The sequence below is a fragment of the Belonocnema kinseyi genome, chromosome 10, assembly GCF_010883055.1.
Source record: "Belonocnema kinseyi isolate 2016_QV_RU_SX_M_011 chromosome 10, B_treatae_v1, whole genome shotgun sequence".
NCBI classification, from domain to species: Eukaryota; Metazoa; Arthropoda; class Insecta; order Hymenoptera; family Cynipidae; genus Belonocnema; species Belonocnema kinseyi.
This window is the reverse complement of record NC_046666.1, coordinates 10,410,969-10,424,537: the sequence shown is the minus strand read 5'-3', so window position 1 is coordinate 10,424,537 and position 13,569 is coordinate 10,410,969. Positions and strand designations below refer to the sequence as shown.

At 22.4% G+C, this 13,569-nt stretch overlaps 1 protein-coding gene across 1 annotated transcript in view; it reads left to right on the top strand.

Moving 5' to 3' along the window:
- Positions 1–13,275, top strand: part of LOC117181575 (acyl-protein thioesterase 2) — a 22,778-nt gene extending 9,503 nt beyond the window's left edge. The window contains exons 5-6 of the mRNA XM_033374407.1: positions 4,581–4,745; positions 13,009–13,275. Coding sequence (XP_033230298.1) covers positions 4,581–4,745; positions 13,009–13,053 — 210 coding nt within the window. The 3' untranslated portion in view covers positions 13,054–13,275. The remainder of the gene's footprint in view (positions 1–4,580; positions 4,746–13,008) is intronic.
- Positions 13,276–13,569: the final 294 nt, after the last annotated feature.

Here is a 13,569-nt window from a genome sequence, read left to right as displayed (position 1 = left end):
AATGAATAAAAAAGATTTTAAAAACAAAGATTTAATAAAAATTTCACAAACATTTCAAAAGATTTGGCAAAGATTTGAAAAATTTGAAAAAGGCGTGTACACTAGATTTCAAAAATTTTACACAGATTACAAATATTTTAATAATTTAAAATCGATACAAAAAATTTTCAAAAATTTCATAAAGATTTCCGAAAGTCCACAAAGATTGTAGAACTTTTTGAAGATTTGAAATTATTTCAAAACATTTCAAAACATTTTAAAAGATTTCAACAGATTTCACTAAAAGTTAAAAAAATTAATGTTTTTAATGAATAAAAAAGATTTTAAAAACAAAGATTTAATAAAAATTTCACAAACATTTCAAAAGATCTGGCAAAGATTTGAAAAATTTGAAAAAGGCGTGTACACCAGATTTCAAAAATTTTACGCAGATTACAAATATTTTTATAATTTCAAATGTATACAAAATATTTCAGAAAAATTTCACATAGATTTCACAAAAATGGCAAAAAATTTCAAAAGGTTGCAAAATTTTCTAGAAGAAATGAATAGATTTATAAAAAAATTCAAAAAATGAAATGATTTCAATGAATACAAAAAATTTTTAAACAAAGATCTGAGAAAAATTTCATAAATATTGCAAAAGATTTCACAATGATATCGATTATTTTGAAAGGTTTTAAAAAAGGTATACCAGATTTCTAAGATTTGATCACAGATTTTATACAGATTGAAAATATTTTAATCATTTAAAATCTATATAAAAAATTTTCAAAAATTTCATAAAGATTTCCGAAAGTTCACAAAGATTTTAGAACTTTTTGAAGATTTAAATTATTTCAAAAGGTTTCAAAACATTTTAAAAGATTTGAACAGATTTCACTAAAAGTTTAAAAAATTCAAAAATGTCAGTAAATAAAAAAGATTTAAGAAAAATTTCGTAAATATTTAAAAAGATTTGACAAACATTTCCCAAAAATGTCGAAAATTTCAGAAAGATTGCAAGGATATTAAAAAAGATTTGAAAAAGGCGTGTACACCAGGTTTGAAAGATTTGAACAAAATTTCAAAGATATCAAAGATTTTCAAATAATATATCAAATTTTAACAGATCTTACAAATATTTTTATAATTTCAAATGTATGCACAAAATTTCAGAAAAACTTAACATAGATTCCATAAAAATTTCACATAGATTTCAAACTATTTTAGAAGATTTGAATAGATTTTGCTAAGATTTTAAATAGTTCAATGATTTCAAAATTTTTTTAAAACAAATTTCAAAGATTTTACACGTATTAATAATTTTTAAATGAATACAAAAGATTTCAGGAAATTTTCACAAATATTTCATAACATTTTAGAAGATTTCAACAGGTTACATTAAAATGTCATATAATTCAATGATTTCAATGAAAATTTTTTTTAAATATTTCACAAATATTTCGCAAAAATTTCAAAATTTTCGAGCATTTTTAAAGTTTTAAAGATTTTGAAAAAGGCATACTAGATATCAACAGATATTAGACAGATTAAAAATATTTTAATAATTTCAAATGTTTACAAAAGATTTAAGAACAATTTCAAAACATTTCATAAAAATGGCAAAGATTTTAAAAAATTTCGAAGATTTAAGACGATTTCAAAATATGTCAAAACATTTTAGGAGATTTTAAAAAAAATTTACTCAAATCTCAAATGATTAAATGATTTCAATGAATAAAAAAGATTTTTAAAAACAAAGGTTTTAGGAAAAATTGCACACATTTCAAAATATTTGACCAAAATTTCAAAGAATTCACAAATATTTCCCAAAAATGTCAAAGATTTCAAAGATTCGAAAAAAAAGTTATACTAGTTATCAACAGATTTTTTACAGATTCAAAAACTTTTAGAAAATTTAAACAGATATAAATAAAATTAAAAATAATTTAATAATTTCAATGAATAAAAAAGATTTAAAAAAAAGATTTAAGAAAAATTGCAAAAATTTTAAAATATTTGACCAAATATTTCCCAAAAATGTCGAACATTTCTAAAGATTTCAAAGATTTTAAAAAAGGTATACCAAATATCAACAGATTTTATACCGATTGAAAATACTTTAATAATTTCAAATGTATACAAAAGATTTCAAAACATTTTAGAAGATTTTAATAGATTTCAATAAAATTTCAAAAAATGCAATTATCGTAATAAATAAAAAAGATTTTAAAATAAAGATCTGAGAAAAATTTCACAAAGATTTCAAATGATTTGACAAAGGTCTCATAAAGATATCAAACATATCCAAAGATTTTAAAAAAAGCATGACAGATTTCTAAGATTTATCAGATTTTACACAGATTAAAAATATTTGAATCATTTTAAATATACACCAGAAATTTCAGAAAGATTTTACAAAGATTTCAAAGATCTTAAAACATTTCGGGGATTTGAAACAATTTCAAAAAGTTTAAAAATGTTTTAGAAGTTTTAAACAGATTTTACTCAAATTTCTAATAATTCAATGATTTCAATGAATGAAAAAAATTTTAAAAACAAAAATTTAAGAAAAATTTTACACATATTTCAAAAGATGTAAAATATTTCCCAAAAATGTGGAACATATACAAAGATTTTAATAAAGGCTTTCCAGATTTCTAAGATACAAACATATTTTCCACAGATTAAAAATATTTTAAGAATTTCAGATGTGTAAAAAATATTTCATAAATATTTTAAAAGATTTGACAAAAATTTTGAAACTGACAAAAAACATGGCATATTTGCTGTATACTCGAAAAATTTTATACATATTTCGAGTTATTAGAACCCAAATTATTGGCTTCTTCTAGTCGCCCCAGAAAATGGGGGGAGCCAAGTTTCTAAAAAATATATGACTAATATCAGTAAAATTAGTAAAATATTTCATAAAAGGTATTTACATATATATTAAAAATATTTTAATTATTTCAAATGTATACAAAAGAATTCAGAAAAATTTCAAAATGATTTAATAAAAAATTCAAAAAATATCATTAAAATTGTAAAGATTTTAGAAAATTTCGAAAATTTAAAACAATTTCATAACAAGTAATTCAATGATTTCAATGAATAAAAAGATGCTTAAAAACAAAGATTTAAGAAAAATTGCACACATTTCAAATATTTGACAAAGATTTCACAAATATTTCCCAAAAATGTGGAACATATCCAAACATCTTAAAAAAGGCATACTAGATTTCTAAGATATAAACATATTTTACACAGATTAAAAATATTTTAAGAATTTCATGTGTGTAAAAAAGATTTCATAAATATTTCAAAAGATTTGACAAAAATTTTAAAACTGAAAAAAACATGGCATATTTGCAATAAACTCGAAAAATCGTATACATATTTCGAGTTATTAGAACCCAAATTATTGGCTTCTTCTAGTCGCCCCAGAAAATGGGGGGAGCCAAGTTTCTAAAAAATATATGACTAATATCAGTAAAATTAGTAAAATATTTCATAAAAGGTATTTACATATATATTAAAAATATTTTAATTATTTCAAATGTATACAAAAGATTTCAGAAAAATTTCAGAATGATTTAATAAAAAATTCAAAAAATGTCATTAAAATTGTAAAGATTTTAGAAAATTTCGAAGATTTAAAACGATTTCATAACATTTTAGAAGGTTTTGAACAGATTTTACTCAAATTTCAAGTAATTCAATGATTTCGATGAATAAAAACGATTTTTAAAAACAAAGATTTAAGAAAAATTGCACACATATTTCAAAAGATTTGACAAAGATTTTTAATATTTCCCAAAAATGTGGAACATATACAAAGATTTAAAAAAAGGCATACCAGATTTCTAAGAAATAAACATATTTTACATAGATTAAAAATATTTTAAGAATTTCAGATGAATAAAAAAGATTTCATAAATATTTCAAAAGATTTGATAAAAATTTTGAAACTGAAAAAAACATTACATATTTGAAATAAACTCGAGAAATTGTATACATATTTCAAGTTATTAGAACCTAAAAGATTGGCTTCTTCTAGTCGCCCCAGAAAATGGGGGGACCCAAATTTCATAAAATTTCAAAAGATTTTGAACAGATTTTACTCAAATTTCAAATAATTCAATGATTTCAATGAATAAAAAGATGCTTAAAAACAAAGATTTAAGAAAAATTGCACACATTTCAAAATATTTGACAAAGATTTCACAAATATTTCCCAAAAATGTGGAACATATCCAAACATCTTAAAAAAGGCATACCAGATTTCTAAGATATAAACATATTTTATACAGATTAAAAATATTTTAAGAATTTCATGTGTGTAAAAAAGATTTCATAAATATTTCAAAAGATTTGACAAAAATTTTGAAACTGAAAAAAACATGGCATATTTACAATAAACTCGAAAAATTGTATACATATTTCGAGTTATTAGAACCCAAATTATTGGCTTCTTCTAGTCGCCCCAGAAAATGGGGGAGCCAAATTTCTAAACAATAAATGACTAATATCAGTAAAAATTAGTAAAATATTTCATAAAATAAGTTAATTTCGGGGAATGCATTTTTTATTAACAGGCAGCGGTAGGAAACAAAGACACACCATTATTGCAGTGTCATGGTGACTGTGACCCAATTGTACCATACAAATGGGGTCAGATGACGGCAACTCTTTTGAAGCAGTTCATGACCCAGACGGAATTCAAAACCTATGGAGGGGTAATGCATACGTCCTCTGACGAGGTAAGTCCGGATTCAAATATATTTTTCGAAAAACTTTATTTTTATTGTCTATGGTGGTAGGTTTTGGTAATACTGTGTATAGTGTTCTAAAAGTTAATGAGCATTTATAGGAATTTTTAATTAGGATTTTAAAAATCGTATTTTCTATCTTTATTGAGAATAATTTAGATTAATTTAAATTTCGCGGGAATATTTACCGCTTCAAATTGGAAAGGGCGCTTAATTTAAATTATAAAAGACATCAAAGTAATCTAAAAAATATTATTCCCATAAAACAGTGCCTTATTTAAAAAAATTAATAGTAATAATAATTTTCAACAAAATAGTCTTTTTCATAAAAAATTATTTTTTAACCAAAAATAGAAGAATTCAATTTGCAGTTAAAACAAGTAATTTAAAGAAAATGAATTTTCAAAAAAATAATTCAATTTTAAACACAAAAGATTAATTTTCTGCCAAAAAAGACTCATTTTCAACAAAGTTCAATTTCATTTAAAAATGATAAATTTTCAAACAAAATTAGAATAGTTGAGACGTTAGAAAAATAAACTTTTAACCAAAAAATAATAATTTTCAAGAAATTATTATTTTTTTCATAAAAAAAATTATTTGTTAATCAAAAACAGAAGAATTAAATTTGCAGTTAAAACAGTCAATTAAAAAAATGATATCTCAACCAAATAATTCAATTTTAAAACTAAAAGATTATTTTCTACCAAAAAATATAAATTTTCAATAAAATATATAAATTTTCAACAAAAAAAAAAAATTTCCAATTTCAGCAAAATTAATTATTTTCAAATAGAAATATAAATCTTCAAGAAAACTGAAATAGGTACGTCTTCAGTGTATAAAAAAGTAATTTTCAACTAAAAAGAAACGAATTTTCAGCCAAAGAAATTAATTTTTAATCACAGTGATTAATTTTTAATAAAAAGTATGAATTTTTGAGCAAATAGTGAAATTTTCAACACAAAATAGAACATGTTTTAACGAAAATTAGTACATTTCTATCGAAAAAGGAAAAATTTCCTCCAAAATTATAATACTTAAAGTGAATTTTCAACTAAAATAATAAATTTTCTAGTAAAAAAAAAATTAATTTTAAACCGAATACATTTCCTAACAAAAATGCAATACCCAAATTTTTATTTATTTAAATAAATTTTCAATTAAAAAAAAATTCAACAAAATCTCAGTTAACTTTTCAACCAAATAATTCAATTTTACAACTAAAAGATTATTTTCTACCAAAAAATAAAAATTTTCAACTAAAAAGAAACTAATTTTCAGCAAAAGAAAATAATTTTTGATCACAGTGATTAATTTTTAATAAAAAATATCAATTTTTAATTAAATAGTAGAATTTTCAACTCAAAAAAACAATTTTCTAAAAAAAATGAATTTTTATCTAAATATTTATATTTTTTAACCAAAAAAAATGAATTCTGAACAAAAAACTGAATATTTAAATTTTATACATAACAGATCATTAAAAAAAAGGATTACATTTCTATAAAAAAAGAAAGTTTTCCACAAAAAATGGAATTTGTGAAAGAGAATTTTCGAATAAAAGGATAAATCTTCAACTACAAAAATTTAGTTTGAACCAAATACATGAATTTTCAGGTAAAAAGATCAATTTCCTACAAAAATTAAGATACTTAAATTTTCAGTTTTGGAAAATAAATTTCCAACCAAAAAAGAATCGAATTTTCAACAAAATTTTTAAATTTTCAACCACATAACTTAATTTTAAACGAACAAGATTAAGTTTAAACTAATGAAAACCAAAAATATACATTTTTAGTAATAAATTTTATTTTCAATAAAATCAATAAGAAAAAATAATTTTCAACCAAAAAGATCGATTTTAAACCAAGAAGATGAAAGCTAAATTTTGTGTTGAAAAAGATTTCAGATGACTTTTCAATATCAAAATATTAATTTATTAACAAAAAATTGAATTTTTAACAAAAAATTGAATTTTTAACAAAATAGTTTAATTTTCAACCATATTTGCTTGTTTATCCAAGAAAGATGTAATTTGTGCTGAAACAGGTAAATTTTTTAATAAAAAAAAAACAAATTTTCAAAAAAAGAGTTGAATTTTCTTTTTAAAAAGATTTCAGTTGACTTTTCAGCATCAAAATATTAATTTTTTAACAACAAAAAAAAAGAAAATTTCAATCTAAAAAGACGAATTTTCTTCAACCAAAAAGGATTAATTTCTAACAAAATAGTTTAATTTTCAACTAAACACTTTCATTTTGATCCAGGAAATATGTAATTTTTGCTAAAAGAGGTGAATTTTAAAGTAAAAAACAACACATTTTTTTTAACTTGAAATTTCATCCAAAAAATATTTCAGTTTATTTTTTTTACACCCAAATATAAATTTTCAACAAAAAAGTAGAATTTTCAATTTAAAAAAAGTATAATTTTTTCACAAAATAGTTTAACTTCCAACCACATTTGCATTTTTATCCAAAAAATATGTCTGTTCTGCTACAACAGAAAAAATTTAAATCAAAAAGACAAATTTTCAAAAGAGGAGTGGAATTTTCATCCAAAAAAAGTTTTCAATTGACTTATCAGCAACAAAATATGATTTTTGAAACAAAAGGTTAATGTTTTTTTTAAAAGAGCTGAATTATTAACCAAAAAAATGCGAATTTAAAAACAAAATAGTTGTATTTGCAACAAAAGAATGACTTTTTAAGAAAATTGTTAAATTTTATACGAAATAATAAAATTTATAACTAAAAAGCTTATCTTCAGAAGAAAGTTTTTGCAAATTTGCAAAAATTACGACCCCTTTCTGTTACCGTAAAAAAATAGTAACAAATTTTCTCGACCCCCCCCCCCCCCAGATAGTGAAAAGAAATGACGTTTTTTTATTTAAAATTGTTCAAAATAATAATTTTCCTACCAAAACCTACCATAATCTAATATAAAGCTGTCTAAATCCCATTTATACAATTGGAAATGGTGGTCTACCATTTCGCCACATGGTGTCAAAAACTGGAACTAGAAAGAGTAGGTACAATTTTAAACATGTATTTTAATTTTTGCGTAAAAATGTTTTTACGATTTTTTTTGTGAAGTATAAAACAATGATTGAATACTAAAAACAAATATTCATAAAAAATAAATAGTTTTAGTAAAAAATTTCAATTTATGGAGTGAAAAAGCACATTTTTGTGAAATAGGTTAAACAAAAAAATAATTATTCCATTATTTCATGTGAGTTTCAATGCATTGTAAGCTTAAATAAACTTTGTATTAATGTATCTAGCAACCAATTTTATAACGAGAAATAAATTCTCTGAGAATTTGTGAGAATCTCAGAATTTATTTAAATTAATAGAAAATTGCATTTTTTCATTAACTTTTCGGTTGAAATATTAACTCTTTTTTTGAAAGTTTGTCTTTTTTATTTTAAAGTTTAGCTGATTTAGCAGAAATTAATTTTTTTTTAATAAAAATGCAACTGTTTGGTTAGAAATTAAGTTGTTATACTATTTTCTTGAAAACTTAACTATTTCGTAGAAAATTTACTTTTTGTTTAAAATTTATATTTTGGTGTTGAAAAAGGAACTGAAATATTTTCGAGATAGTTCCACTTATAAAAAAAGATTGGTTAAAAATTCATATTGTTTGGTTGAAAAAATTCGTCTTTTTGGATTGAAAATTCAATTTTTTTTTCGTAGAAACTTTTTTTGTTTGTTACAAAAATTCAATTTTGGATGTTACTGAGTTAACTGGAATCTTTTTTGAATGAAAACTCAACTTTTTTTGTAATAAAAAATTATTTTGTTAAGTTAAAAATCAATTTTCAACCAAAAAAAAACGAATTTTGAACTAAAAAATGTCATCATTTTATAATCAAAAATTGAATAAATAAATTTTGAGTTAATAAATAATTGTTCAAGCAAAGAGATAAATTTTTAACTCAAATTATAGAATAATTAACTGGAACAATAGTTACATTTTTAGTTCAAAAGAATAATAATTTTCAGCTAAAAAAAATTCAACAAAATACTTCAATTGACGGCAAAAAATTCCTTTTTATCCAAAGAAAAAAACAAGTTTTCAATCAAACACCTTATTTTTCAACAAAAAGAGTTGAACTTTCAGCCAAGTAATTTTATTTTCAACCTAAGAGATGAATTTTTAACTAAAATTATTATTATTTAATTAGAATACTTACATTTTTAACTAAAAAGAAGATTTTTTAAACAAGGAGAATAAATTTAAAAATAGAATTTACTGAGTCAACTGGAATCTTGTTTGGATGAAATCTCAACTTTTTTTGTAATACTATTTGCTAGAGAATTCAACAATTTCGTTAAAAAGTCATCGTTTTTGTATAAAAATTCGTCCTTTTGAATTGAAAATTGAATTTTTTCGTTAGAAAATGATTTCTGGTTAAAAAATTCATAGTTTGATCGTGAAAACTCGACTAAAATCTTTTCCAACAGAATATTGAACTATTTGTTTGAAAATTTACCTTTTTGACTTAAAACTTCATCTGTTTTAAAGAAGAAATTACATTTTTTGTATGAAAATACAACTTTTTTTAAAACACTTGGTTAAATCGCTTTGTTAAGAAATAAATTTTTTTGTTAAAGATTTTATATTTTAAGTTTAAAAGTTATCTCGTTGGTTAAAAGTTTAATTATCTTGGTATAAATTACTCTTATTTAATTGAAAATTCAACTAATTGGGTCAAAGTTAAGCTATATTGTGATTTTTTTTATTGATGGCTTACGTCTGGTTTAAAATTCAACTGTTTAGTGGAAAATGCTTGCTTTTTTTTGTTTAGAATTCATTTTTTAATAGAAATTGGAACTTTTACATTTATTTCAAGATCCATATTTTTTTTAGTTAAAAATTCGCGTTTTTTGTTGTAAAAATAATTTTTTAGTTTGAAATTTCATTTTTTGGCGTAAAAATGCATCAGTTTCGTGTCAAATTAATTTTTTGTTTAACAGTCATATTTTTTTTTTAAATTGCATTTTTGTAAAGAATATTTGTCTTTTGGTTTGAAGTTTCAATAATTTAGATAAACTTTTATTTATTTTTTGAGCGAAAAATCTTTATTTATTGGAAATTCGCCTCTTTGTTTTAAAATTCTTTTCTTTTCTTGTATAAATTCAATTCTTTTTTCATTAAAATACAAACTATGAGACTTTTTTCGTTGACAATGTGTCTTTTTAGGTTAAATATTCAACTATTATGTTAAAAATTAAATTATTTTGTTGAAAATTCTAGTATTTTGTTAAAGAGTAATCTTTTAAAGTAGAAAAAACTTTTTTTTTTGTTTAAAATAATATAATACATAAAAATATGTTGAAAATTATAAATTCTGAAATTGTCTTAAATTCTTTTAAATTATCCTAAATTCTACCATTTTCTCGGTTATATAACCTGAACTTAAATTCTCGAGGATTTAAGAACTCTAGGGATGTCAGTTGAAGTTTGCCGGTTTTACTCATAGATGTCGCTAGAGATATGTATCCATTTCTATGATTTGGCATCTATGTCATATTTTTCTATGGACAATAACCTTGAAAAATACACAATTCCATTCTGCCAAAATAATAGCCTCATAGTTGTTTACGTCAGTGAATATGTCGAGTTTCGTTCCAAGTAAATCGCATTTGTGGCATCCGTTGCTTTTCTTATTTCATCAAAAGAAAAAAGCAGTTGAAGCTCATCGATTGCTGGTAGAAACTTATGGTGAACATGCTCCACTGATTAGAACATGTGAGATATGGTTTCGTCAATTTAATAGTGGAGATTTCGATTTAACAGACTTTTAAAAGCCATGGGAAAAATCCAAAAGTATGGAAAATGGGTACCAAAATAGGATGAAGCTTATCGTGGTTGAAATTTTATAAATTTTTATAATTTTATAGTACCTTTTTTATAAATTTTATAATTTTCTATTTTTAAATTTTCTATTTTTTAATTTTGCTACCAAACGGACAATAAGACTGTGGGAAAATTGAAAATTATTTAGATTTTATTTTTAAAGGTTAATTTTAAGTTTTGAAAAATTTTAAATATGTCGAAAAAGAATCTGAAAGTTTTTAAAACAATTTTTTCGGATTAAATTTTTTTTTTGATTTGTAGAAGTTTCAGTAGTTTTGAAAATAATCGAAATTAATTAAAATCTTGAAAAGATTCCGAAATTTTTTTTCAACGAAATGTACATTTTTGATTTAGAACAAAAAATGAGAAACCTTTAAGAATTTTCAAAGGTTTTAGGAGAACCATAATATTATCTCAAGATTCTTGGTAAATTTTTTAATTATATCTCTATTTTGAAGAAGGGATTCTAAACGAAAATTAAATCAAAATTACAAAAAATTCTATTATGCTTAATAAATATTTTCAACTATTCAAAGAATTACAGGTTATTTTTAAACTTGTGAAAAATTTCATTTTTTCAATGTAGATTGTTGAAGATTTTAAAACAGGAAGCTGGATCCCCAGAAAAATGTTAAATGATTTTTTATTGTGAAAAATTACCTTTAGGATAATCTTCTAAAATATTTCAAAGTGTTTCAAACAAAATTTCGAAAAATAATCTGGGAGTCTTGAAGGAACATTTTGTTATCTTAAAAAAATTTAAATAAAAATTCGAAAAATTTTAAAAGACATTTAGAACTTTCAGATATATTAAAAAGATTTTTTAAAAATGTTTAATATAATTATAAAAATTTGGAGGAAAATGTAGATTTTTTACAATTTTGTAAAAAAGAAGCTTTTTATGAATTTGGAAAGGTTTTTACAAAATCAAACAATATTCTTTAGATTATTAGGAAAATCTCCAGTTATTTTCTGGAAGATTTCAGTAAATTGTTTATTTTGCAGAATTAAAAAAAAATGGTAGTTTAAAAAATTTTTAAGCTTAAAAAAATGAACTAAAATTATACATAGTCGAAAAAATTATAACTGATTTTGGAAAAGAACTCGATTTGAACTTTTAAAATATATATTTTACAATTTTCATTGTTTATTTAACAACAGTTTTTACGGTTTTATGGTTTTCTCTCTCACTTTAGGTAAAAGTTGCAATTATTATTCATTCCTAATGCTGCAGGGCTTATTTTATTCTAGAAAAGATATGGATTATAAAATCGTTATTTTTTTGTAAAGAATAGGTTTTTATAAATGATTAAAAAAAATAACAACTACCAATTAGATTTGCAGAAATCTTCTAAGGAATAAAATAATCGATAGAGCATTAGAATTAAATAAGAATTACAACTTTTACCTACAGAGAAAAAGGAAAACATTAAACTGTAAATTGTTATTGTCAAATTAAGAAAACTCGAAATATTTGTTATAAAAATTTACCTCGAGTTCTTTTAAAAATTTAGTTATAATTAACATTAGCAAATTTTTCTCCATTTTATGGCACATTGTGTTCATTAAAATACATAATTTATATATTATAATATTTAAAAATTCGAAATTAATTTAAAAATATTAATGAAATAAATATTATGTTATATATATATTATATAATATAATAAAAAATATTATAAAATTTAGACTATTTTCTTTTCGGATATTTAAAAATTAAACAAATAATGTTATATTTAATCTGATTGCGCATGAATAATGATTGGTTGTGGTTAGTAGAAATGCATTAGGATTTACGTCTAAAAGCAGTGAATTTTGCGACTTTCGCCAATTATTTTTTATTTAGAAGGTAATAAAAAGTCTTAAAGATTATTATCTTTTGCCCAGAACTATCAGAAAATTATTTTTATTTGAAAAAAATTTTCTTTAACACTTTCGCCTTGCAATAATTGAATTATAGGCCAACTGCATAGCTGGCGCCGCCACACGGTGACCGTCAACAATCATAAAAAAATGTACTTTGAGTTAATTTTTGCTTCAAAATAAGTCTATTCAAGTTTATAATCTTTTGAAAATCACAATAAAGAGATCAATAATTTTTTTTTTGTTTAGAAAAATATTTCGGTCAAGAAGTGTGGTTTTTCACTGTATTATATGTAAATTCCATCTAAAATACTTTGTTTCCGATAAAGACTTATTTTTATTATCCAATAAATACTTTAAACTTGATAAAAAAAAATTGTTATAATACTTGTATGCACAAATTAAAGTGCATCTTTAAAATCGTCCCTATTCTTTCTAGTTCGAATTTTTTGTCGCCAGGTGGCGTATCGCCGTTTAACCATTCCCAATATTGATTGATTGATGTGAGTTTTCTTTTCAGGAAATCCGGGACATGAAGAAATTTATCGAAAAAGTACTGAAGTAAAGCGTTTTAAATCAATTTTGCATTTATAACTTAATCGCCGCCCTTACCGTACATTTACTAAGTACTGAAAGAAATCCATTTCCAAAATTTAATAATGCATACTTTAATCTAGCAACTCGTTGACGAGAGTAAAAGAAAAAATAGGTGAAAAATCCATCATCTCTAAGAATAAGGATTATGTATAGTGAGCAGTAAAATGTCTTTCTATGATAATAACAGTAATCACTCTTATTTCTAAACTATACAATTCTTAACTGTTGAATTTCAAACTATTGCCGAAACAGCCACTATTGGTCGATGAACAGTTAGGGGTTGTCCATGAACTACGTTACCAATTTTTTTGGTGGGAATTTAATTAATTATTATTTTTACTTTAATTTAATGTAATTTAATTATTATTTAATGCCATTTTTATATTTAATCTGATGATTAACCCTCAAAGGGCATTCGTGGTAAAAATCACGGTAAAATGCATTGTGGGTGTTATACACCCCAGCATATTGAATCATGTATTAT